This window comes from Calidris pugnax, unplaced genomic scaffold (assembly GCF_001431845.1).
Source record: "Calidris pugnax isolate Ruff unplaced genomic scaffold, ASM143184v1 scaffold44, whole genome shotgun sequence".
Taxonomy (NCBI): Eukaryota; Metazoa; Chordata; class Aves; order Charadriiformes; family Scolopacidae; genus Calidris; species Calidris pugnax.
In genome coordinates, this window is record NW_015094506.1 from 6612196 (window position 1) to 6640085 (window position 27890).

The following is a 27890-nucleotide window of genomic DNA, read 5'->3' on the forward strand; positions in this document are numbered from 1 at the left end:
ATGGGAGTTGGGGAGTGGGTTTTCTTGAGCAATTACCATAACAAAGCTCCCTTGGCTGTGTGTACCTTCTAATTACTCAGTACAATTAAAATGACTTACCTAAAACAAACAGCAAGAAGGAAAAAAAAAAAAAAAAAAAAAAAGAACCCTAATTGTTCTGAGACCTTCCTCAGCCCAAGGAAGGGTTAATGCTTTAAATGCAATGTAATTTCAGCGGCACTAAAGAACACGTTTCCATGGAAACATCAACCCACGGAGGGAAAGAGGGAGAAGGGAGAGGGAGCAGCAGCAGAGACAGTGCTCCTCTGGCAAAGGAGGAGCAGCCTCCAGACCCCCACACAGTTACTGATGGGAGTGATTATTTGTTTGTTTATTTTAATCGATTCCCCCTTGGAGAGGTGATAGGGAAGAATGTGATAGGGTGCCATCTTGGCCAAACCACTACCGACCCAGGAAAATTCAGTTACACTTTTTGGACCGAGTCTCCTTGCGGGCAATGACTCCGCTCCTGTGAATTTGCTGCCCTTGCAAATGCGCGAATGCTTTCAACACTTGATAAACGTTGAATAACCCCCAAATCACTTGTGGTTTCTTGGTGGGTCAAAAAAGTTAAGTTAGTCTGCTGTTTCAGAGAATGTAATAAAGGGATTTATGTCAATCTATCCAGCTAGTTTGGCCTTGTCTGGCTTCTGGCAGGCAGCGAGAGGGACCTTTCTGGCAGATTTGAGTGGTTTTCAACAAGCAAGAAAGTCCTGAAAGTTATAGAGGAAAATTGATGTGCTCACATGCTTGCTGGTCTTGACTCACAGAACAGAAACTGGAATGAGTTCTGGGTAAATACTGAGATGCCCTGATGGTTGACTCCCAGCACACCAGCCACCTTCAGAAGACCAAAGGGGCTGTTGACCTACACATCTACTTGACCATTTTTTTTAAGCTGTGGTCCACAGCCATGTGGGTGCATGGGAGATTATGAAAGGATGTGTAAAAACGATTAAGAAAAGTGGCATTAAATTTACTGTATGGGGATAGTAGTTCAACTGGAATATTTTTTAAGGCTCTGCAAATTGACAGAGCTCTAAAAACATCATCCTGGGTGAAAAATAACTGTGAAGAGCCTCATTTGACTTCTGTTCTGTGACTGCTTGTCCTATCAATGTTTGTATGACTGTGCCCTAAGACAGATAAACAAATCTGAAGGACATCTCTTAACCTTTCAGTATTTGCCTGTTCCTAGTGCTACAGCTTCCATCAGTGACCTGTTAGGTGGATGCCAAGACATAATTATGACCCCTTGTCAGCTGTTCTGACATATGTAATTTTCCATGCTTTTACTGCCCCATGTAAGCAGATTTTTAGCTCTTTCAAATGGGAGAAATACCTTGAAGACTAGTTTTACTTTGCAGAAAAGTGATATGTTATCTGTTCCTAATGAATAAGGAAGGATGGAAAGATGTTGCAATAAAAAATAATACTTAAAAGAAGTAATTGGCAGGAATTTATTAACTCAGCAAAGCTTTGCAGCTTGATCCAATTTTGGACTGAACATTTAGTTTTTATTTTATCCAGTCACTGTAACAATTTTGAACTTAAGGCTATTTTCCTTTTAGCTATTTTCTATTACTTAAAGGTTTGGTGAATCAATCCAGAAGTATATTTGTTTTTATCAAAGCTTTTTGGATAAAAAAAAACTTTCTGAGAGGCTGATTTCCTATGAGATTTATAGGTAATTCCAGCTTTAACCAGAGTATGCTCTTAAAGGACTTTTCCTTATTTCTGTTTTATTTCCAGTGAGGCCAGAAGGTGTAGAGGTATATTCTCAAGCTACTTAGGACTGTGTCATTTTCCCAGCAAAAAAGATAATTTTGGAAGAAAAACTGTAAATCAAATTATTGGGTTTAAAATGGAATATTTTGACGTGGAAATCCTATTTGCTGTCTCTTGTGATTAGGAGTATGGGAATTTTATGTTCTTGTTCATGAAACTTGAACAGACTAAATATCCAGTGATAACCTTCCCCTGTTGAGGTGATGCTGTAACTTGTCTTTCAGGGTGCCACATTAAAGATTTCTTTTAACTGGGGCTTTTGTCCGTAAAAGAAAGGGCAGAAGGTGTCATGCAACAGACCAGACTGTGTGGGAGCATGACCGTGCCAGAAGCTTCATTTTCTGTCCAATGTTGTTACAGTTTTCAGATCTTATGGGTCTCTTTCTTTCTGACAAAATGTTGACCTCCTCATGTGAAAATGTTGTTGCCAAGTTCTTATCCTTCTTTCCCATCTAAAAAGTGGTTTTGATAGGTAATTTTTCCTAGCTCTGGCATTTGTGAAAATAGGTCAGTCAGGATGTGTGTGAGAAAAATTTGGCTTTCGTTGGGTTTTCAAGATATTGCTGTGACTGATATAGCAGATGGGGCAAAGTGAAGATTTATCCTGCCCTTTTTTTCCATAAACAGGTCACTTCATCCTAATATATACCACTGTTTTCCTACAAGTGACCTAACTCTCCCAGTCTGGCCTTGGTACTGTGAACGGCACCCTGGCAAAGGAAGCGTAAAATGCCGGTAGACCTGAATGGCAGCACCTCTTTCCCCTTTTCTATCAAAGGCAATGACTGCATAGGACCAAAAACCAAATGGGAGATCAGGTCCTAGATGGTATTAGGTATGTGGAAGAAAAAGTTATTGTGGAAACTCTGAAGCTCACTGAGCAGTATGACCCCACACAATGAGACTCCCCTCTGTCTGCTTCCTGATGGACATCTGTCCATGCTGCAAAACCTTGTGCTGTGGTGCATCAGTTTCCTCTTACATTTTCAGGAGGGAGGCTAGCGACTGCACAGGCTGTGGAAAGAGAGCTTTGCTTCTCGTTCTCAGGAATGGTCCCATCTCATTAGGATCAAGCAATGCGTGTAGGAAAGCGGCCCTGCCATTGCTCAAGCTCCCTACGTACTCTAAGGATAGATATATCCTCAGTCCCCAGGAACTGTCAGCTCACAGTCTTTCTCAAATGACAAATTCATGGTAGATGAATAGAAGAAATGGGAAATAAAGTGGAAGTACCATTTTTTTTATGATTAAGAGAGGGAGTGATGGAAAAGATTCATCCTTCCACTGTATATAGGAGCTGTCACTTGGAAGTCTCAGCACACAAGCACATTGTTTTCAAAACAATTTTGCTGAATATGATGGAGAAACAGCAAGGACAGATCAGTTAAAATTTCTCTTCCACCAGAAATGGGTATTGCACAGGTCAGGATCAAACACCAAGAAAATTCATCTTCCTAGAGGTGAGGGTCCAGAATCTCAGCAGATCAAACAGTATTACTCCATAGATGTCAGCTGAATATCACTGATTTATTCCAGCCCAGTATCTTGTCTTTTAAAAAGGTGTGGACAGCAGGGAGAAACCAAATTAATCTCTTATATCTTTGTTATCTTGTAGCCTGAGGGATATTTCCTAATCTAGATGCTCTCCTAACCTCTTTGCTTAATGAAAACAATTTTGAGCTCTGGGCGTTTCTCTGAGCCTGCTGGGCAGTTGGTTCCCAGTAGTATGGACAGATTTTCTGGTGCAGGATGCCTGCACAATTTGGAATTTGGTTGGTTTCTTCTCTGCACTTGCTTTCTTTCTTGCAGTGCATCTTCCCAGATTCAGTGTTAACACTGACAGTGAGGGAGAAAGGAGGAAATGAAGAAGAGTGAGATGCTGTTCCTTTAAGATTTAAATTTCCTAGTCAATGGTTGCTTCTATTTTTTTTCCTGTCTTGCTTTGGTTTTGTTCTTCATGATAGCAGAAAGAACAGAGTCCGTGCCCCTTGTTATGTAAAATCAGCTGCACTCGTGCCCGTTGCGTGGAATCCTCTCACTGTAAATCGTACCTGACACAGGACAGATGTTACACAGACACAGCCAGATGTGCCTGCCTTTCACAAGTCACCGGCGCTGCAGTGGGAGGCAGCGCAGGAGGCTGGGGCAATGAGCAATGGAAGAGCCTCGGAAAGGCTCAGTCAGGGTTGGTACCAGCCATGGGGAAGTTTGATCAAAGGCCCAGGTGGAGCCGGTTCTCACCTTTTTGGGGGTGAGCCATTGGGGTTGATATCCCACAGGGATCTCGTGTTACACACACGGCTGGATCTGGATGGCTGTTTTGCATGTATTTGGCTGTCCTCTGAGACAGAGGCAGCCATGGAAATGTCGAGCAACGGTATGGAGAAAAAATATCAGTATTATTTTAAGCTTCCCATGGGCTTGGAGAATGGAGATTTAAATCAGAAGTCAAAGGGATCAGTTGCAGTTTTCTCATTTAAAAAAACCCACACTATTTCAGTCTCTCAGATGAGAGCAGAAGCTATTAACAGCGTAGTTAGCACTGGTTAAACCTTTATTTGTCAATCACTTGCCATTTGAAGGTCAGAATTCCCATTTGCAGCTAAATACAGCAGTGCTAAACTCCATTTTCCTTGTCCTTTGAGTTCTGCCTGTTCATCCTCATCCAGGAGCAGGTGTGTGGGGTGGGCAGGACCTGCTGCAGGGCAGGAATGATGTACCCTGCCAAAGCTGTTTGCATCAGCCCAGGCTGGGCAGGTCTTGCCAGGGCTGGGTGAGGGAACATGTTTGGAGGTGTGGTGCACTCATGGTGAGATGCAGTAACCCATCTGTCTTTGCTGTTTCCTGGGCATGCAGTAGGTCTGGGTAGGCAGCTACACCTGTCCCTGGTACCTCTGGCTGGGGGGTTTTTAATGCTGTCTCTAGGGGAAAGAAAAAGGCTATTTCACCATGCAAATTCTGCAGGGTAAAGGCCTTTCACTGCATTCACCTCACTGCTGTTACTTTCAGCCTCAGTGTTTCACGTTACAGTGAGTTTCCGAAGAGGCTGATGGTAGTCTGCCTCCCCCCTGCCCATCCCCTTACCCTGCATCAAACTCCACCAGCCTTTAACCCTGCAAATCCTCTCTGGCAGAGCTATCTTACAGCCTTTCTTTCCCCACTGTCCACCTACACCCTGTTTTTCCTCTGTGTGCTGGACTGCTAAGATGACTCCTTGATGCTGATGGTGGAGAGGCTGTTTTATTTGTATGGCCTGTCTTATTCAGGGAAGCGGTTGATGTTAGGGTAATCACGCCATTTCAGACAGACTGCTTGTCTCATTGGAGCATAACGAGCTCTGACAGGGCACAGGGGAGCGTATGTGTGTGTGCGCACACACATGAGGCGGGGAGTGCAATGGACTGAACCGGGGCATTGTTCAGATTTGCCCACCCGGTCAGCAGCTTCAGGATGAGCTGCTTCCCGGCGAGGCACTCGAGGCAGAAGTAGGAGTGATTAGTGCTGATTTCACATGCGTCGCCTTTCTCTTTCTCTTTCTCTCTCCATCTTGGAGTCTGGAACACTCAGGAAATGGTGGGTTACGCCCTTTCCAAGCACAGTTTCATCTTGGGTTACCTCACCTGCGTGCACCGCTTGCTGCCCTCACAGTCTGCTCCTCTTACAGCTGGTGGCTCAGTTGCAGACATGCCAGGAAGTCACCCAGCCCCCTGGTTGCCTGTCTGGGGACTGGAGTGTATGTAGGCTGTAGGAAGGAAAGAAATGCCCCCGGCCAGAGCAGGCAGCAGTAGTGCCAGCATCCCTGGGCAGCGCTGCTGCCAAAGGGGATGTCTCTCACTGTGATAGTGATGGAGGGCAGAGACACTTGAGTGTGGCTGCCTTGCAGCACGCTGCTGGCTTGGCCTGCCAGGGAGGTCCTTTGAGCCTTGGTGCTTTGTCACATAGGCATCCCCTTGCTCGGTGCACTCAAGCAAGCCCCGCAGCTCCCCATGTGTCTCTCTCACCCTGCATCCCTGCGTGGGTGATGAGGTGACGGGACCCAGCAAGCCGCAGGAGTTCGGGGTGGGGAGCCGGTGCCTCTGCGCTCCTCCTGCAAACTTCTGTAAACATGTTGCTAATGGGTTCAAGAGAAAACCCTCTGAAGAGTTATTGTGCCAAATTTGGAGACTAATTTCAGTCATTAAGGTGCGAAGTGAGGGATTTTAGTGCTGCTTTAAGTGTAAATCTCAAGGCAGCTCCAAGGATTGGAGTTGCTGATGATCCCTCCTTGATTATTATTAGTGGTTCTAATCTTTCCGGCGGAAAATGAACAGAAATGACACCCTCTTGTGTCATATCTGTTTCTGATTTCTGTGAACTCTTCTTGTCAGGCAGTGCAAGGGAGATTCCCATAGTGGCATCATTTTCAGGTGGGAGGGGAAAGATGCTGAGAAATGTTTATTATTGCTGTTTGTTTAATTAGATATTGGCACTGCTTTCTAACTACTGACATATAAAGCTGCAATTCCCATCAGGCTAACGGCATCCTCATCTTCCTGGAGCCTTGCTTTGTCTTTACTCCGGTGGCCAGTGCAGGGAAGTCACGAAATAGGTGCAGTTGTATTCTTCATCCACTGGAAGGTGTTTCCCACCACTAGAGCCTTACACAGGTGTGCTAGGCTGTGCATACCTGGCAATAGTTTGCGCCTGGAATTCCTCAGTGCTAGAGCAATGCAAATGGCTGGCAAAGAAAGGCCAGAAAAAGAGCACGTGTAGTCCTGATACGGGATATTTTACACCATTACAGACAACCGCATGGCTAAGATTTCCCATGCGGCTGATGTTCTGGGGATCTCTCAGTGTTTGGGTGTTGAATGGGTCTGGCTTTTGGAAAATAACCAATAATCTGCCTTTGAAAATCATTGTCCTGTTGCACATGTTTCATGCTGGGCTCCCTTATGGCTGTGTTTTCTATGCTGTGCACATCCCTTGAAGGTCACAACATGGAGCAAGTATGGAATTTCATTTAGATATAAACATAATTGCTGATTGCACTTGGTGATGGGGAATTAGTGGATGAGTTTGGTTGATTAATGGAGTTTAGACAAAAAAAGTTTAGGAAAAGGAAGAAGCTAAAATCATGACCTTTTTAAAATTTGTTTGAAGAAGTTTCCCTACTGTTAACGCTTTCATTATATTAGGAGGGAGTTCTCTGTATGCAGATAGTGGGAAGGTGTGAATCCACTGAAAGAACAGATTCATTTTTCCCTTTTTTTTCTTGAAATTCCTTCAAACCAAATTCAGAAGGAACAAACTGCAGCTGAATATCAGGAGATGTTTCCTGGTGTCATAGCGTAATAGAGCAGAAGAACCTCTCATGTCTGTAATGGAAATGTTGCTTGTGTAATTTATAGGAGAACTTGGCAAAGCACGGGAGGGCAGAGTCCTGGGGCTAGCCCTGCAGGCAGCTTGGTCACCTCTGCCTCTCACGGTGATGTGATGCTACTGGTGCCAGAGCAGGTGTATAAAGGCAAAATCTACTTCATGCAACAGGATTGTGAATTGAAGTGAAATATACGAACAGGGGAAACTGTCAGAGTGCCACGAAGATGTCATATAAGCCACTGAACTGTGAAATGTGTATTTGCCTCCTCCTCTTCCCCACAGTGTCATTCTCGACAGTCTGACAGTTAAGAAAACAATAGACCTGATTCTCATTTACAGCAAAACCATTTTAACATGCTCTCGCGACGCAGCAAGGCCTTGAAATGAATGTAGCTGTAATCTCGGTCCACTTAAAGGTCTTCCCCACTGCCAGAGCTGAGTGAAGAGGCCTTAGGATAAATAAGATTGAAGCCCGAACTGTTTAATAGTCCATTTGTGCAGCTGACATGAGATGCCCCAAAGGGGGGTGCCTTGCGCACAAGCGATGGGGCCTTTCCAGACAAAGAAAATCATTAATGTTGGCTGCAGGGATTTGCAGGGCTGATCACCCTTTAGTTTGATCTTGCTGGGTATAAGGCATGACTCTGTCCCTAGAGAAAAGGACTTTCACTGGACTATCTCAACATCCACTGTCCCTATTCCTAAACTGCTTCAGAGGATTGCTTTGGGCCCTGTGAGGCGTGCTGGCTCTAATAGGGATGGACCTTCTCACAGATGTGCTGCTCCTTCCTCTGCTCTCTGCAGCTTCCCTTATTGTCTTGATGTTTGGGCTGGGGGGAGGTGGGGAGGTTGTCTCCACTGCTTCACCTGTAGGCCATCACTGTCCTCAAATGACATGTAAAATCCCCTTTGGAAAGTGAGCAAAGTGTAGGCTGTGGAGCGCGTTTACACAGGTAATTGCTATGCATCCCTCTGCCCTTTGGAGTAAGGGAAAATTAAGGACCATTGGCACTCGTGTGTGCACGTGACTGTTAGTCGTAATTTGAGGAATTAATTGAGAGCCAACGTGGGACATTGCTTCCCAGTCTCAAAATGGGGACAATTGCCTTGCTTTGCCTGTTTGTCCTGGTTTCTGGAGTAATTGTCCTGCTTCTCCCACCCCCTTCCTCTTAGGTTTTCCGTTGCTGTCCCCAGCTTCCTAACACTGTTTGCACTCTGCTCCTCCCATCCCAGTGTAAGCTGCAGGGTGGGGGGCAGGCTCTCATTTTGGGTTTGATTCCCAGGAATTAACGTTCTCTTTGCTCTTTTCTCTCTCCTGCAGGTACCTGATCAATGTCACCTTTGAAGGCAGGAATTTGTCGTTCAGTGAGGACGGATACCAGATGCATCCCAAGCTGGTGATCATCCTTCTGACCAAGGAGAGGAAGTGGGAGAGGGTAGGACATTTTTGGTAATTCTCAAACTGCCTCAGGGAGGAGGATGGAGGAAGGTTCCAGGCAAATAATTCCCCCCGCCCTTCTGTACTTCTTATCAAAGGCTGGCAATCTCCTCCTTGCATCCTGGACTACTGGTATCTCCAATACCCAGGCTGCTGTCTTCTCCATGCAGGATGCCGTTACATTCTTCCATTAGTGTGCATAAAATATTCATCAGCTTCCCTTCTGTAACCCCTGAACATAAGTTTTCCTGCCTTTCAGAGGAGAGTCTTCCTCTGTGCCATGGGTTTCAATGGCAGAGACAGAACATATTTCTCTGCATGGCTTGGAGGCAGTGGAGTTCTGTATGCTAAATGACTGTGATTGAGCTACAGCCACACTTATATTCCAGTGTTAACTGTGCTTGATATATCTGGCCAGTGTCATTTGCAATGGGATGGTGCATTAAGTAGGATGTGTACGTGAGATTGTATCGAGTTGTTCAAAGAACCAAATTTGCATATTTCTGAATAATTTGCATGTAACCCAAAGCACCATTTTAGAAATGGTGTGGATCTCTGTGTTAGTGCAAAGCTTTGGTTCATTTCACCTCCCACATAAATGTCAGTGGTCCAGACTCAGAACAAGCACTCCCGAAGGGTTTGAATTGAAGTAGAGGGAGTAGTTTAAGGGCTAACAAAATAAGATATAAGAAAGTGATGGAAGTGAGAATTCAGAGTGAAAGCAAGGAGAATTCAGGAGAGCAGTCAATAGATATGAAGCAGAACTTGGTCTGGATATGATCATGTGTGTGGCTTAGAAAAATTCCCTTTTGTCCCTTCAGGCACAGAAAGCCTTCTGTCCTTGGCTTCTTGTTCTCCTTGTTCTCTGAATGGACTTGCAAGTGGCCTGAATGGCCAAAGCCAGGATGAAGTTCATGGGGAAATGAGTATGAAGTAGGGAGCTGTCAGGAGAAATGCATTCAGAAGTGAGCTGGAGGAACAACTTTTGAAGGAGGCAGAAGAGCCACCACATTACTGCCAGGCAGCCCCTAAGGTTCCTAGTAGTTGGAGGAGTCTGGGGAGAGTGCGAAAGGCCCCAGCTTGTGCCTGGTTTCCAGGAACACCCCATCTACCTTATGGTCTTGGCACTGTGCAGACCAGATGAGAGAGTACAGCCTGGGGGAATCAACAGACGTCTCAATAGGACAGGAGTGTGAGGCATGGCATCAGCACGCGTGGGCAACTCTTGGACGTGTTTGGAGGCAGGCTGGCTGGACACTGCACAGGGGGTGGGCAGGCGAGGGTCAGGCTGCAGAGATCTCACGTCAGGCTCTGTCCATCACACAACTTCACTAAAGCCACCAGGCAAAGTCCAGGAGGATTTGTTCCTAGCTGCCACCAAATTTGTTCTCACAGAGGAAAGCCCCATCTTCAGAGCAGGAAAATGAGGCAGTAGCAGCATGAATCCTGCTAGGGATTTTTAGCAGGGCTGGCTGTAGAGAATTTGTTGCTGGAATGCTTTGGAGGCTCTGGGGAGGCACAGCTAAATGCAGTCCTGTGTTTATCCTGCTTGTCACATGCATTACCCTGTCACACCCTTAGTGAAGGCTTGAGGGCTTCCATGAGTGGTAAGAGGGGTTGTTCAGTCTCTGAGAGCATGTCTGTGGTCTCTCAGATGAACCAGACAATTATTGGAAGGGATGCTGGTGAGCTGGAGTGTTCGGGTTAGACCTGGGACCTGCCTGAGCCTTGCTGTCTGTGGGAACTACTTGGCATCCATTAAATCAGAACAGTTCTTCATTTTATAGGAGCTGGGGCTGCATTGAAATTAGACTATGATAAACTATGGTATTAGTGGTATGAAAAGGCCATAGTGCTTCCCGAACACAAATGTTTTACCTTGAAGTGGGTGTCTTGCTCAGTGGGAAGATCAGATTATTATAATCAAACTCTGAGCTGTTTGAATTTTACACTGGCAGATTCTTCCCAGAAAATGCAGAAGTCATCTCCAACATGCTCTGATCACAGACAAATGTCTTTCATACCTGGAATATCATACTCTTTTTCTTAATTTTCTCCATTCAGCAGGAATGCAAACATTAAAATGTAAGGGTGAAACAGAGCACTTTATGGCAAAGATCGTAATTTTGTTCAGTGTTTGTGGAGAGTCAGGCAAAGCAAAGTGCTGTCCTTAACAGCAGCTTCCAGGCAATGCCACAATACAAGCCATAAATTATTCATATATTATTAGCACACAATCCCAGCACCTTTTTAAGTGCACTGCTTTGCAGTGTACAATCATCCAAATTCTCACTAACTTTTGCTAAATTAGCCAGGCACTTTGTCCTGACAACTTCAAGGCAATATGTAGAAGGCACTGTGCAAAGCACAGGAGAGTTTCCAAGTCAAACACTCAGGTGGTAGGAGATGAGAGATGAAAGGCTGCATAGGAAACACTGATTCAGCCCACTTGTGTGCATTCACTATATCTCAGTCTTTAATTACATAGCTGCACACTTTTATCCATAATAAGACACCGTGCCTGGAAGGAACATCAAGAGGTCATTTAGTCCCTCCCTGTGCCCAAGGGAGGGATCATCTAGACTGAAATTATTCCTGACAGATGTTTGTCTCACCTGCTCTGAGAGTCCTTCGATGCTAGAAACTCCATGAAATCCTGAGGCAATCTCTTCCATGGTTTCTTTCTCTTTACCCTGGAAAGTTTTTCTAATGTCTAACCTAGATTCCCCTGACTGCAGTTTAAGCCCATTACTACTTGGCATCTCCCTAGTGGATGTAGAGAATTGCTTATTCTCTTCCTCTTTTTATCTTCCCTATGTATGTTTGAAGGCTTCTATCATGTTGTCTCCCGCTTGTCTCTGCTGTAGATTAAGCAAGAATTTGTTCAGTCTCTCCTGGTAGGTCATGTTTTCTAGTCTTCTGATCATTTTTATTAGTCTCTTCTGGATTTAGTGATGCAGTTTGCTGCTCTGTACATCTTGGTGCAGTTGACTCTTGAAAGATGGCATATAGATTGTGAGGAGTATGTCTCATGGGGTATAAATGTATAAAGAAATGTTTTAAAACAGGTGTGAAGCCTTCCATTTTCTGAGCAGCAAAGATGCAGACAGTGAATGAACTGTTCCAGGATTGGAACAGTGAAATTTTTTGAGATTTGGATTTTTCATCCTAATTTGGGAAGAAATATCTCCAAACCCTCACCAGTTATTTCAGAACAGGTATTCATTTTCCAGAAGAGCTGCAACTGTCCCCAGACCCTGATGATGATAAATCTCCTCCTTGTTCCTTCAGACAGACTGAAGCCTCTTAGGGCTGACAATCATGAAAGAACACAGAGCAACCACTTTCTGGAAAGGGGCAGTAACCTCAGCTCCTCTGCTCTTGTAGCCATGAGTAATGATTCCTCTTGTGATAAGCAAATGTTCTGCATTTCATTCACTTCTCTGTTCTCAGTTCCTTAGGGGCAGAAGATTGCATGCCTTCCCTCACTACTTTTTAATTAACTAGTTAGTAGAGCTCTTCACTTCACTGGCCAGATAGCCAAGGTGTGCTTTGGGTGGCTAGGTGCCCCTGTTGTATTATTTATCATAGAGGGGCAGGTATATCAATGGAGGTGGTGTAGGAGGTCCACCCTTATGCCCCATTGGCCCATGAAGGGCCCTGCCTCAATGCAGCAATGAGCTGGGGCCAGAGGTCACACAAGGTGAGCCAGAGGCTGGGTACTACACTAGGTTTTGTGTCTGTGGGTTGTGATGGGAAGAGTTTTCACCCAGGCTTTTTCTTTACTGGTTGCCTTCCTCCTTTGCTCTCCTATAATCCCACATATGATGAGGACTTATTTCTGGGTTCATGATCCCTTTGTGAAAGCTGGGAAGTGCTGTTGTCCAGCTCTTGCTCACATTTGTCTTCTTTGCTGAGGCAGGGGACCATTAGCTCCCAGCTCCTCCTGTCTGTGGCCTCACATTCCCCCAGCAAATCTGGGGATGACACAAACATCACTATCTCCGAGGCCCTCTTTGGGATTCTTTTGCTACTTTAATTTCTAGTGAGTTTTGCATCTCGTCTATCACCAGGTTGTTCCCAGCTTCTTCCTTTTGCTGATGCTTCTGCCTCTTCCCGTAGGTGATTCAGAGGACCTTTCCATGTGGCTTATGAAAGCAACCTCTTGTACCACCCCACAGAGCCCTTTGATTCTCAGGCTCCCTGGGGCACCTCTTGCCACACAGGCTTCAGTAACTCCTGCTCCTGGCTGGATGAGCAAAGCCCCATGTGATGGGTTTGGTCAGGGTGCCTTAGAAGAGGACAGATGGGGAACTTATGCTGAAAGATTAATTCTCCCTGCTGCATGTGCTAATCCTCTGCCCCTATCAACCCTCACCCCCCTCAGCAGATAAAATGTTTGCCTGCTGCTGCTCCTATAATTATAAGTGTTTGACTTCTGAACTCTTGCAAATCAATTAGCAGCATCTGTTCTGCTTCCTCTAGCCATCGGTGTGGCCATGATTACAAATTCATGGACAGGCTGCTCTTAGCCTGTTCCCCTACACCATTGCACACATTAGTGCTCCCTGTGACTGGGGCCATTTGCTGTGACGTGCCGTCAGCTGCCTCGGTGACTGTAGACTTCCAGTACTTCCTAACGCTGCAATAGGGTGAAAAATGGTCTCTCTGCCACACGGGCTTTTCAGAGGTGGGTTCAGCCTGGATCGTAGTCCACATAAGGTGAATTTGCAAACTTGTGTGACCCTGTCCCCTGCTTGGGCCAGAGAAGTGTTATGCCCATCCATGCCTGGGAATGCTTCCCTCTGGATGTAGGAGGGAACTACAAAAGGGAAAGAGGATTTAGAAAATAAAGATGGAAAAATAAGGTTTGTTTTATCTGAAAAAAAAAAGAAGTGGAACAAGATAAGTCATTGGACATCCAAATCATTGTTGAAAAAAGGACATTATGGTCAGATGCTTTTCCTGTCCACAGCAAGCAGAAAGAAGACGACATTTTACTAAATTTTCAAGCATAAAGATATGTAGGGAGCTGTCTAATTGTTAGCATGGTGAGACATGATGAGGCTCATTTGCTGGAGGACACAAAGAAAAATACCCAACATTGTGGGGTCTGAATCTGTCTTGTTCTGCCTCAGAGCTAGTGGATGCAGTAAGTGATCTCTTGTGGTTCTCTGCTAGCTTACATTTCTTTGATAAGATGAACCTGAAGAGTGTCTCACAAGATACCACTTATTTGATAGGAAAACAACCCTAGGTTATGGACAAGCTGATCAGCAAAAACTTCAAGCCCGGTACACATTTCTGCAAGCTTCTACCAGTACCTTTTGTGTGAGCAGGCAGTTGGCACATGAAAGCTATTATGGATGGCTGCAAATAAAGCCCTTATGGAGGCACTTGCCACCTCCTGCAGTCTGCAGCTTTGGAGGGCTGATGAACACCACAGAGATGCTGAAGAGGCTGTAGCTTTTGATGATAATGCAGCCTTCAGGCCTTGTATCAAGTCTTTCTGTGGATTAAAAGAAATATTCATTGTCATTTCTTTGTGTGCTTCAATATCCCAGTGGCAGAAATAATGGGAGGGGTGAAGAGCACTGAAAATCTGTTCAGTATTCTTGGCTTTTTAGTAAGGGTCTATATGGTACTGGTCACTCCATGAAGAACCGATATGAATCATGTACCTGTTATGATGGCTAGCAGAAGGAATGACTTAGATTTTTTAAATTTAATTTCATTTTCTGAATAAGGCTCTTTAAAATGAGAGGAACAAGAATGTAGGGTTGTGAGGTGAAAATTGCAATTGTACAAATCCAAATATCTTCTCTGAAGGCCCTCCCCTGCCTTTGGAAAGATGACTAGATCGTTTGAGACAGTTACCTCCTTGTCTTGTCTGGTGCCCACCTAAGCAAACCTCTCTGATCACTTACACATGCATGCACAGGTATGCTTGCCTCTCTGGGGTAGAAGTTACTGCCTTTGGTCAAGTTATGCTCTGTGTGTGGAGCTTTGGCATCTTCACAGCATGTCCAGGACTTCAGAGAGGAAATGTTTTTTTTATCCCACTGACTCCTTTTATGGTGAGACAAGATTGGATTGTTTTTGCCAATGAGCCTTGTTTTGCTAATTTCCCTGTGTACATGGGGATTTATGACTCATTGTCCCTGAGGAGAAATGGCATAGGAGTTTGTTTAAACCTACTCAGAGTTAGTGACTGATTCTGTTCCCATAGAACCAGTTTTTAGAAGGATTTAGCTTCACTTAGGGTGGATGGACCGTTCTCGATTTAAGCATGTATGGCTGAAATTAGAACGGGAGTCTGTACGTGTGTTTCCCCCCTTTTAAAAAATTGTTCTTTCTGGATATTTCTCTAAGAGACTGTAATTTGCTGAATCCCTTGCTTCTCATTAGAAGCATCAAAGAATGCATGTTTTATGGATACCCCGCTCCCAAGTGAGTGTCCCTTAGATACCTGATCTAGGTCACATCTGATGGGTCTGTTGATGACCCTGATTCAATCAGACAACCAGATGGCTTTATTTGTGCACCTATGCTGTACCCACTGCCAGGATTTGGCCTGGCTTCTCACAGTTGTCCAGGATGTAACTGTACATATTTGTGGCTAATTATGGCCATGTTAGTCTTACACTGACTCCTAAGGAGCAGGGCAGATACAAGTGCCACGCAAAGCTTTCCTTATCAGACAATAAATGGAACAATCTCTCTGAAAAAGCCTCCTACGTAAATCTTGTGGACATGCTGATCAAATAGTATCTTTGCTGACTGATTGTATCACACCATTAGATTAGATTACTGCATCCTGCAATAATGAGCTAGTCTATCTCTTTGACCAAAGAGGACACTAGTTGGGTGTCTCCTCCTAACCACTGTATGTTATGTCAGTATAAGCTGTTTGCTGTCTTTACCTCTTGCTGAAGCAGTTTCTGACTTTGTTTGCTTGAATTTTGGAGTGCATTTGTATGATTCATGAGCCTGCAGAAAAACATTCTGGCTCTTTTCCACCAGGCCCTACTCCTTGGCTACCGGAGGGAATTCTTACATTGAAACAATGACAGCTTCTTGGAGAGACCTTGTCCTCTAATGCAAATCAGATATTGGAAAATTTGGAGATCTTTATTAAGCCCAGGCTGTAGTTAGAATGCCTTCTACCATTTCCGTGCTAGTGTTCCTGATGAGGATGATTGCAGCCATCTGACCTTTACTGGGGTTGCCAACCTGACTCCGCGGACAGGGCAACCCCGAGGACTGTGCCCTGTGTACTAATGTGGTAACACGATCCAGACAGAGGAGAAGACTGCTCTTGTCTTTGTTGTGTTCTAGATGAGAGCTCTGTTTTTGGGGCTTTCTTCCAGCTGACTCGCCAATGCCACACAGCAAAGGGGGTCACCGTTCCCCTTGCTGCTTGTACATGCAGCCACCTCTTGCGCGTCATCGTTGCTGTTCCCAGCACCCAGTGATGGACCCGGGACTCTGCTCTGCAGGGAGCTGTGTGAACACTAACCAGAAAGGTGGCTCCTTCCCCAAAGTGGTTACACTTTAATTAGAAGACAAAAGACAGCAGATGGGTACAGATGGACCAACGGGGGAGTCAAGGGAACAATCAGACAACATTAGTCAGCATGGTAGGCAGCAGGCTTTACACACCAACTGCCTAACTCTTGTGAAGGCTTTGATAGGCAGCAGGGAATTATAACCGGCTTTGTGCAGGCTTATGGGTGCCTCATCGAGAGTGTGAAGGGCAGATGGGAAAAAGCAGTAAAGGTGCTTTTGCGTGCTTGAAGAGCTGTGGCTGAGAAGGTGCAGCGACTCAAAAATACCCAGTGCTGCTGGAAAATTTCCAGTCTTCTTAACATCCGAAGGGATAATCCTAACTTTAGAGAGAACCAAAAAAAAAATGTGGTAAGGCTACGTCTTGTGATGCTGCACCACTTCTCGGTGCAGGGCTGGTGCGCTACTGCCAGAGTCACATTGCTTCTGGTCAAAACCCCTCCTGCTTGCCACCAGCTTGGAGGTTTCCATGGCATGTCAGATGTTGCTGCGTATCTGTGTCCCTTTCATCGTGAGCATTTAATTGATCGTGGGAATGTGTTATCTCAGCATGTTGACAATAAACATCCATATCTTAATTCAGGTGAGAGCTGAGCTGCTGAGGGAAAATGAGCTTTCAAGCATGGGTATAGTAATTAAATATTCCTATCACAACGCAGTATCAAGGATCCATCCTATCATCCCTTATCAGTCCGCAACAACCTCAAAATCACAAGAAGGGGGGTTTGATTTTATTAGAAATGAAAGAAACAAACATGGCTGTTGGTTTGTGTTTTTGGTGAATGAAAACAAATACATATTTCTTTTTGAGTCCCCACAAAATGTTTTTCTGACCTGAAAAAAATTAATTCAGGTCATTTAAATGTAGTAAAAACATTTTGTAACACAGACCAGTTTTGATATAAAAATGTCATGTGAAAATGAAATTTTCTAAAGCTTTCATTTTGAGCATTGCCATTTTTAAGCAAAGCATGTCACTGTGAAAAGTCTAAGTGATATATGCTGACACGCTAAGAATCCCCTCCCTTGCCCTCTGTTCAGGTCAAAACTCTTCTCTAATTTCAATCTGAGCATAAGATTGACTTTTCTTCAAACTCCATTTACAAGTGTACTGATGATTTATCAGCCCAACAGTAATTGCTCCAGCTACACTCTATTCAGGAGCGACACAGGTGGGTTGTGTGTCCTACAACACTGGGTGGATACACAGCACAACAAACTTCACTTTCCCCTGCTTTGTCCCCAGCCACATACTGGAAATCACTTCAGGGACTCTGTAGCAGCCAGAAACCACACAAGTTGCAGCAGTGCCATTGGAAGAGGCAGTTTATTTCCAGTTGCTTTTGGTGGACAGATTATGCAACAAAAAGACAGCTGAAAAAAGCATGGGAATTTTGGCGGCTTTAAGATTTTAAATTTGTGAAGAGATGAGGGCAGAGAGGAAGCAACCAACCAACAAGAGTCTGGAGAAAGTGCTAGCATAGCTTCTGCTGAAGGAGACTCACAGTGAGTGAACGTGCCTCTGCTGCCTGAGGGTGTGTTTTCATCTGTTCGGTTGCATTTGCTTGAGACTCTGTCTCATGTCGGCAACGTCTTTATTTGGCCTGTGAATCCTTTGCTTTTTCTATTTTTACATTTCCTGAACGTTATTAACTGGAGGCTCTGTTTTCCTTCCATAGGGCTTAAGAGAAGGGAGGTGCTCCTGTGCCCGCATTTGCATGTTCATAGGATCTTACGTTTTCCTTTCCTTTGCCTTTTTCTTTTGGTTTTGTTTTTCTTTCTCTTCCTCTCCTCCTCCTCTTCCCCACTTTTTTTTCTTCTAGGGTTTTGGCAGTTTGCTTTTCCTGTCGTAGAAGTCTGGCCACATTTGCTTCTGAATGCATTTGAAATAAATTTTTCTTAATAGGAAATTGCTCAGGATTTTTTTTTTTTTTTTTTTTTTTTTTTACCCCAGTAAGGAATAGAATGTTTGTTGTATCTTTGGCTTGGTTTCTTGCCTCTGGTGTTGGTTCTGGCCAGCGTTTCTGTGCTCAGTTAACACGCTCCTTGCTTTGTGTTTGAATCCTGGTTGCGTGTGGTTGACTTGGCTCGATGCTGACCTGCGCCGTGGCGGTATTTTTTACTGGACCAGGACAGTTTTTCCCCCTGTGGTTTTGTCTGCACTGTTACGCGTTAACTTCTCTGCTGCTTTTCAGAGGTTTCTCAGTGTTAATACTGTGGTTATCACTGGAGCTACTGCGTGCTTGAGTTACTCTCGCTGCTCATGAACTCTGGCATGCGTTTAGTGTCATCGATTTGAGCGTACAATATGTTCAGCGTCATTTGTTTTCCCTCTGCCTGAACTGTGTTTTCCCCGAGTCTGTAATTTTTTCAGACTGCCTTTGGTAACGTTAGATCCCGGCGCTCACTCTTTCGTTGCCTTGTAGTGGTGTCTGGGTTTCTGTCACTATCCTTTGGCCTTTCTTATTTGTGAAAAGCTCTGGCATTTACTGACCTGGGTCTATTGCTAAAATGTGCTGGGGGTTGTGCTGTCTTCTGCTGACTCAGCAGTTTGCCAGGCTTATTTAATTTCCTTCTGCCAGGCTAGCTGCATTCTGCAACATCTCCCACCATGCCAAGCCTGGAAGATTGTTTGACAGCCTTTTTCTTGTTCCTGTTTAAGCTTTCGACTTGGTCTGCATTTTATGTGACAGTTTCTGGTGCTTGTTTCCCTTAGGTTTATTTCCTCGGTTCCTGTACACGATAATGACTTACATTTCTGTTGTTCCTTCCTTCGAGAAGGATCCAAAGCACTTTGCAAAATTAACATACAGGCAACATTTCACTATGAGTAACGTTCAGCCGCTCATGTGGTGGAATGGGGTGAGGCTGTTTAATGACGCAAAACAGCGCTGCACAGCCGTGTAGGGTAAGAAACGGGAGTCTCAGATGGAAGGAAACAAGGAATTTTTAATTGGACTCTGGCCAATTTTTTCCCCGAAGTCTGTTTTTGGGGAAAATGACATGGATCATTAAAGACCAGAAGCAATAAGGCCTGTGTCCTTCCCTTTCCAGATGATAATGCCTGTGCCTCAGAAATATGGTGGGAGGAACAACTGAGTCTGTGAAAAAACATAGTTCAGGATCAACAAAAATATTAATTAATTTTGGTAGATATGGAGAATTTATTTTGGAAGTTTTAGTGCTGTAAATGAAAAATTACATTTTGGTGTTTTCCTGTAGACTCACAAAAGCCTTTAGATACCACTCACAGAGGCGACGTGGAGGAGGAAATGGCAGCATCTTCCCCCAGATCCCAGAGCCTCGTTAGCCAGGCGGTGAGGACAGACTCCTAGGCAATGGGAAAACTGCATTCAAATCTCTACCTGACTCAGAACAGAGGTTTAAACTGCGGTCTCTGTCATCTCTCAGGAGAGAGGTCTAGCCCTTGGGACTAGGATTTTTTTTCTTATTTTTTGTCTTTTAATACAAACTCCTTTGCCAGTGAGTACACAGAGTGTCTTTGCAGAAGTTTGTCTGGATCCAAATTTCCATCATTTTTATTAATAATGTCTGATAAAGAACATTATTTTTGTGCGTGTGTCGAGTGGACGAATTTCATTAGTGGAGAATTAAAAAAAAACGCAAACAAACTTGGGTTTGGATTGAAGCAATACTTTTAATTTTTTTTTTTCTTTTCTTTAATATTAAGACCTTGCTTTGAAAAATCCTTTTTTTTTTTTTTTTGAGCAGCTTAATCAGAACACCATTTTGGTCAGTCTTGGAGCATGCAGGGCTGGTCCTTATGAGACTGTGGAAACTGCAGCAGGGCAGCTTGCCACCCACCACATAACACGGGGTGCACACTGCAATGTTAATGCTAATAGGTGCTGCAGATCTTTTGTTCTCCCAGTAGATCCACCCTGGTATTGTGTAATCCTGTGGTTTTTGAGAATAAATAGTGTTTCCTGGTAAATCAACTTATATTGGGTGCTGCATAGGTGTGCTGCAAGTTTTCCAGTCTAAGCAGTGTCATACAACAATCTCACTATTCAAGCTGGGAGATCTGGGAATAATAGAAAGAGTCCCTTCTTCTGCAGTCTGCTGCCTGACATCAGCTCCCGCACGCCGTTGTTTAACTGTTTGCTCCAAGCATCATCTGAGTGTTTTAAGAATTCAGGGTTGCTGAGGTCACTTCTTTCAGGCCAGTGCTTTACTTTTGTTCTTTTTTAGAAGTGGGAGCTATTTGCTTTCCTTCTTAGATGTGTGCTCATTTTCACCAAGGCCGGAGTTCTTTGTATCGCTGCATTTAATTATGTTTGCTTTGTAAAGACTGCTGGGATTATGGCAGCATCTCATTTCTGTAGCTTTTCTGCCTCTGACAGGGGCTACCTGTGGACCACTGCTTTCCTTGAGCTTCTCCTGCATGTAGATCAGACTTTGTAGTTTCCACCAGCTTCATGCCTTGTCCCTTTTCTTACAGATGGCTGCTATTCGAGGTCTTGGCTTTCAGGATGGCTGAGGAACAGACCCATAGAGAGCTGTGTGTGTCTGTATTTGAACAGTTGTTCTTATCCGTGCTCTGCCTCCTATGTTTGGTCCCAGAATAAGTCCTATGTGTGTATATATTTTCCTGCTCATTGCCCAGACACCTTGCTCCAGCCTGGGACTAATGGAGACACTGTCTTACAAGTAAGGACTAAAACAGTACAGTCTAGTGAAATCTGCACTAAGGACATTCTCCGTTAAGAAGTCCCCTGTCACAAATAAACACTCTGAAGTATTCCCAGGGTTTACTGTGCAATGTTACTTGAACTTTAGTTAAAACCTGTTTTCTCTGGGTAGCCTGTGTCTTGCCTGGTTGCTGAGGATAGATTTTTCCCAAATATATATTTTTGCCAGATAAGGGAGTATGATAATTTTCTGCAACTGCTGGAAGGGAATAATTGAGAAGGAAAGGAAGGACTTCTTTAGGACAATACAAGTGAGTGTAATTAAAGAGTAATAGGGAGGCAGGAGGTGTGTTTAGATTGAATATCAGGGATCATCTTCTTTTAGAAGATGCAAAACAGTTGTCTGATAAACATGGTGGGACTCTGGTTGCTGTGGCTGTTGACTATGGGACAGGACAGACCAAATGGGAGGGAGGTGGAGAGGAACTGACTGGAGAGATATCCACCAATTTTTTTTCTTTTCACTGTTCCATGTCTGTCCATGTGTCACTCTACAGAGTGAGTAGCACAGCACCCCGGGGGGGGGAAATCCTCCTTCTCCCAGATACTCTTTCTCCCCAGCCATTCTGCCTGCCCTCCTACAAGCAGGAGCATGGAAGAAATTTCCCTTGCCTTCTGCTTGAAGAGAGGGGGCACAGTTTGTGCCATGCCAGAGGGAGAGGGCTAAGAATCCCCCCCATGCCCTGAAGAGCCCTTGCATGGGTGGAATTTTCCAGGAGCGTCCCCCTCTGCCACCACCATCCCTTTGCAAACTCCAAGAAACGCAACTCATGAAAATGCATTCTTAGCACACAGCTGACATGGTCAACATCTGGTTTCCAAAGAGAGTGCTGTGAGAGATTTGAAATTGCTGCACTGTGGAAAAAATGACGTGGGGTAATTATAGATACCTAACAATACTATTTAATTTCTTCTGCCATGTCTTTCCTACATAGTGTATCTGGTTATGCTTCAGAGAGCTGAATAATTCTGACAGAGGGCAGTGGAAGGGGTAGGTAAGGGAGAAAAAAAGTCTCCCGTGATTACAGTTAGGATCTGAAATGAAAAGAGATGTGAGTGGAGGATTAGATGTTTTCACGTCCTCTCCAGGAAGGGGAATCTTTGCCTTTTTTGTACGTTGGCTATGGAAGGAGGAGGATGTGAAGGATTATCAGCGAAGATGAGGAATACAGAAATTCTGAGAACAGACTCAAGGGGAGCAGGGGGAGCTTAGCACAAAGGCTCACTGGCAGCTGGGGTGCTGCCACTTCTGCTGAGCAGGCTCAGAGCTTGGGACCACAGGGGAAAGGAAGGCGATGCTCCCAAGGTCAGATCTGTGACCAGTGGTGAGACTGACTGATCCAGAAGACAGTCCAGAGTGGCAAAGTCAGGCTTGAAAGCACCTTTACATCCTCTGATACAGAGGGAGCCTGCAAAGACAAACCTCAGCAAGCTTAAGTGAGGACAAGCCTGGATCCCAGCAAGGTCTCCTCTCTGCTGCAGTGGTGCTGTTGCTCTGTTGGCACTGCAGTCCAGAGGTCTTGCATGGGCTGTGTGTGTCCACATCCAAGACTCCTCCTGACAGCACAGACCCAGCTGTAGTGATGACTTGCCTCCCCAAAAGTGAGCATGTTCCCTGGGGGCTGCTGCAGCAGAGAGGGCACTGCAAGGGAGCCTTAAGAGGCTCAAGGGCCAAGTAGGAGGATCCAGGTGGAGGTCAGAACAGGTTTAGGAGAAGCCTTCAGAGACTAAGTGACACGTGAAAGGGCACAGTGAGAACCATGGAGGGCAGAATTAGGGAACAGTGAGCAAAAATAGAATTTGGGGACATTACATGCTAGTTCTAGCATCAGGGTGGAGGCACCCAGGAGAAGGGGGCCTTGGCTTGGGAGCTATTGAACCTTTCTGTAGAGCCCAACAGCAGAAGGATGTTATAGGGGGTTGCTGTTTGATTTGGCCAGCAATGCAGCTGGGTCACGGTGGGTAGACAGAGATGCAAAGTGAAGATGAAACCCATGTCTCAAACCCCTGAGATGTTGCATGCTACCTTTCTGCCCTTGTGCTGGGTACTGTCTCCCACCTCAGTTGCTGGTTTTGACGAAATTATAGCTGTGCAGAGGTGAAGTGAAAGCCTGTGGAGTTTTTCTAAAAGGATGATGGAAGGTCAGCAAGAGACTTCAAGCTGCGAACTTGTCAATTGGTGTAGCTTACACTAGTAAATTGTCCCCTGAAGGCAAGCTCTTAATATAATTTCATTTAGAGAAATGCACCAAAAGGGATATAATGAAGATATTCAGATTATGAAAGTGTGACTGTTATCCTGGAAGAAGCACTGGTTAAGACTCATTTGTCTATCGTGCTCATCAGGGCTTGCCTCAGTGATATTTAATCTGAAGAGCTGCTGATGCTGATGTGTTACAATACTAAAGTAAAGGGGCCTACTATGTGAGTGGCTCCTCCTAAAAGCAACTCTTATGAAGTTAACTTGCAGAAAATCCTCTGAAATATTTTTTTTCTGGAAAATTAGTATTTCAGTTAAAATACATTTTTCATATGAGGTGCTTGTTTTCCTTGAGGCACTCCAACTTTTTGTGAGAAGGCTGAAAAGAGACACTCCAGAGTCTTTTATTGTTACAAATGGGTACAAATTGATTTGGGTGTTTTGTTCTTAAATTTTTGAATACTATTTTGAAATTTTCAGCAAAAGAAGAGATGTCAGGGACCTCCTCTCATTTATATTCAAATGGATATTTCTGTGTGTTTCAGGAAGCCAGGAGCACAAACCAGATGATTCTGATATTAAAAAAAGAACATACTCTTAGCCAGTGTACCTCCTTCAGAGCAAATTACCATCTCTCTCTGCTCCAGAAGGTTCTGTAATGATAAATGCAAAGCTGTGCAGATGCTGAGGGAACAACCTGATCTCTGAGGAAACAGCTAGGGATGGATACCAGTTCAAGGTCAAGGTCCTGGGCAAATCTGAAGCTGTGATCTCTTTCACTTTTGAGGGTTTATGAAGGGTATGGTGAGCACAGGGCACAACTGTGTGGCAGGAAAACCAGAAATTATTGGAACGAGTTGTAAGAATCAATGATAAATATTTAGACATCATTGCAACTTTGCAAGATGGTTTCTAACAATTAAACCAAAACTGCAGTGTTCTGTTCTTGAGAGGCCTCTCCCACAGGCCACCTAGACACCATCCTTGATAGTGTCAAAAGCTGGTGTCTTTTCCTTGATGCCTTGCACCCCCTCACACTTCCTTAATCCAGAAGCTGCTCTGTTGCTGCAAACCAGTCTATTCTGAGTTATACTGATGCTATATATATATATACTATAAAATTGGTACTGAAGTTTCCTGACCCAGCCCCCTTTTCTGGGGCCTGAGCACCATCTTTGTCCTCTGGTGGACTGCCACAGCAGTCCTTGCCTGGTCCTTCATATCAGGTGCACATGCCAGGAAGTCTTTTTATGCTCTCCCAACATTTTCCCTCCAGACAGTGCTGGACAGAATAGTGGTGCAAAGCTCAACAAAGCCAGAACGTGATGATAGTCAAGAAAAGGGAGAAGGGATTGGAAAGGGAAGGGTTAAAATAAATAACTCTCATGAAATCTGTGTGGAAGGCAGATTGACTTCATCCTTGATTACAAAGTTGTATTTTGGGGAAGAAACTAGACCAAGGTTATTTCTGCTTAGAATTTTTGCTGTTCCTGGTCATCCATTTCTGCAGCACTTTGCAGAGCAGTGAACCAAATATTGCCACGTGGCCAGTCAGCTATCTACCTGCAGCATAATACTGACAGTGCTGGAAAATGGAACAGGCTTCAAGGATTTTCTGACATCACCCTGACCTCTGTATAAAGAGGAGGAGACAGGTTACCAGCCTTCTGTGAGCAACTTTTAAGAGATACTGCAAACAGCCATCTTTTAAAGTAGGCAAGCTCTCCCTTTGCCGGCCTGGATGTCTGACTTCCAGCTACCAGGGTGTCTCATCTATTTTGTGTTAGACAAGAAATAGTACCAGAGTGGTTTAAAAATATTTTTGTTTTGATTTTAGTTGTGTTTTGTGCCCTTCTTGCTGCAGTCGTTATCTCTCTTGCTACTGGGTGCCACAGAGCACTCTGCAGGAGGTTGTGATGAAGTTGTAGTGAGGTAAAGCCATGTCATTGAATAATGTTCATGCAATGACCCTATAGTACATTGGTGGTGGGCCTACCTTCTTTTGTGTTTCTGGTGTAGCTGAAGGTACTGAATTTGTTCTCCAGAGTCCTCTGTGGTTTTGCATCCTGAGTATTTTGTAGCTCTGTGCTTCAGCCTGGATTGAAATTAGCTAGGCTGATTGAGCTTAAAATCTGTAGATTTGTACATGTAGCTTACCAGTGGTGTGATCTTGGCACCAGGTGCTAGAAACAGAGACTTTCTTCCATGTCCTTGGTAAAATGCATATGTAGGTTGCTGACCTTTAAGACAAGTTGCACCGCCTGCCTGTTTGCTGAGGCTGTTTCTGAGGAGAATGGTAGTACAGGGAGGTGTTGGGTGTATTTCTTCTTTATGGGCTCTGGAGGTCTTTAATGTCATTTTCTGACCTTGTGTTAATTGGAAGTGTTTCCACAGATGTTTTTCAATTTTATTACTATTGCACTTGGAGAGATTGAAATAATACACAGTATGGAATGGGAAATAAATAAAACCGATGATCTTATGAGGTTTGGCAAATCTTACATCTGTGGTACTTGGAGCCTTCTTTTTGGCTAACAATCTATTTGTCCTTTCTCTTCTTCTCTCTTCTGGAGAAAGTGTTCTCACAGGATCTCTCTCTTACACACAGTGAGCATCAGAAATGCTAAGGAATGGGAGACAGGGCAGCGAATAGGGGAGACACATTTTGCACGCACAAAGTGACAGATCAAAGTTGAGGGATTTGTTGACTCCGTTATTAATCAAGAAGTCAAAAGAGGGAGGGATCAATCAGAAAAATTGGCCATCGTCTGAGTTAGGACAATGCCTCAAATTTCCTTAGCACGATGAGCTGTGGACAGCTTGTTCCAGGAGAAGTCCCAGGAAATGGGACTTGATCCATAAAGGAGGAGCAGCACAGCAGCTTGGGGAGCTCCTCAAGCCCTTGAGCTACAGCAGTGCATGAGGTCAAGTTTCCTCTTTTTGCTGGTGCATCTGCAGAAAGAGGAACCTTCTGGCTGCTTTTATCAGCACTTGTTGTTGAAAGGGGTGCTTCTCGTTGTGGAGACAACAGTTTCCTTCCCATTTATATTATGGGTATCTGGAGATACTTGCAGTTGTGTAGGCACGGCGATGGAAGAAGAGTTCAGAACAAAGCTCAATGATGTCCCTTACCTCTTGCAGTTCGTCATATCTAGAGGTAATCCCTAAACTGTTTTTATGCAGTTCTCTAAAACTTTCTTTGATGATCCTTTTTCTAAATTTACCTGAAGGAAACAAAATTTTATTTACTTTGATTTCCGTTCTCAGCCTTTGTCAATACAGTTTACAAAGGAGCATATTTGTGCGATAAATTCGTTCAAGATTTATTGTTCAAGAATAAAATTTTCTTCTGTACCCCTATTCCCAACAAATTTATTTACTTGAGAAAAGGAAAGTCTTGAGATTTCGTAATTCTCTGCCCTGAAACCATACTGAGTATCAGTGATCTTCTGACCTGTGGCCTTGGGCGAGTGTCCTTTACTTAGTATGTGTTTTGCAGGAGCAGTTTTAATGCAACATTTTAAGGTGCAGCTGCCTCTGCAAGGCGATGCTTGATTGTTCTAGGTCCTTCTGGTAGTACCCCTGCAGTCTGTCATGGGTAACATGTGGTGTAGACCAATTCACTCCTCCTATCTGTGCAAACTCCCCACAAGAAGCTGAAGGAGATGAGGTAGAGCTGTCCTTACGGCGATTTCCCTTCCCTCGTCTTCACACGGGGCCCAGAAGCCAGCTTTCCCGGCTGCTGAGAAAGAGGCACGTGGAGAAGTGGCAGCTGAAATTAAACTGTGGCAAAAGAAAGGGGTGATAGATAGAAGTACTTTTTGAAAGGACATGTTAAATCCTAAAGATCTCCTTCAGTCCAGTGCCTCTGACACTTAACTTGGTGGTGAACACAGATCGGGGGCTTTCACTGGTGATCAGAAATAGTGCTTTTTTTTCCTGCAGCTGCTAAGAAATCTCTATGCTCTAGGCTTTTCTGTCCATGGCTAGGAGCAAAGCATCCTCACAGCAGGTATCAGTTCATTGTGTTTTAATATTGGCAGTAAATAATGTGGGAGACTTCAGAGTGGTTCAAGATATAATGTCCCATTTTCTCAGTAACAAGGTAGGACTGCTTTTGCCTATGGTCTCTGGAGAGCAAAGTGAATTTGATCTCCAGGTTGTCATTTCAGGCTCTTCACAGATGCTGAGAACAGTTAAAAATGCTGGTGGACTTATTTGAGTGTCCAGTGATTTGGACTTGGAGGACAAGGCCTCATCCCTTGGATATTTTAAGTGTATGATTCCCTGGGGCCCAGTATAAGAAAGAAAACTTTGTGCTAGAGACAAGCACTTTTCTGGCAGAATTCTGTGTTAAAAGCTCTATTCTTTCAGAGTTTCCCTTAGGCCAGGACAGTCAGCAGAGGCAGATCTACTTGCGGAATGGCTTAAATATAACTATATGGGCTAGTCTCCCCATCAGTATTATGTGTTTAGGGAAAATAGCCCAAGTTTTTAGTTTTGGGGTGATGTTATTTTCCATCCTCTTTACCGTCTTGTTTTGGCTGCCATCTAGGACTTCTGTTCAATGGCCAAAGATCTCAGGCAGCTAAAATGACAGGTCTGATGCCGCAATCTTGGGCTGTACTTGACACTTCTCACCATCCAGGCTAACCTCCGGCTTTTGCCAGCTGCTGCACCCAATACACCAAGTGTAAGCCCAGAAACAAACCTCAACAGGACTGTGAACAGGCAATGGCTGGTACTGGGTGGGAATCTAGACATGTTTCCATAGTGTTTCCAGGAG

At 44.4% G+C, this 27890-nt stretch overlaps 1 protein-coding gene across 3 annotated transcripts in view; it reads left to right on the plus strand.

Annotated features, from left to right (window-relative positions):
• Nucleotides 1–27890, plus strand: part of GRIN2B (glutamate receptor, ionotropic, N-methyl D-aspartate 2B) — a 213870-nt gene that overhangs the window by 127093 nt on the left and 58887 nt on the right. For all 3 annotated transcript variants that reach the window (XM_014964320.1, XM_014964321.1, XM_014964323.1), the window contains one exon: nt 8510–8624. In XM_014964320.1, the coding sequence (XP_014819806.1) occupies nt 8510–8624 (115 nt within the window). The remainder of the gene's footprint in view (nt 1–8509; nt 8625–27890) is intronic.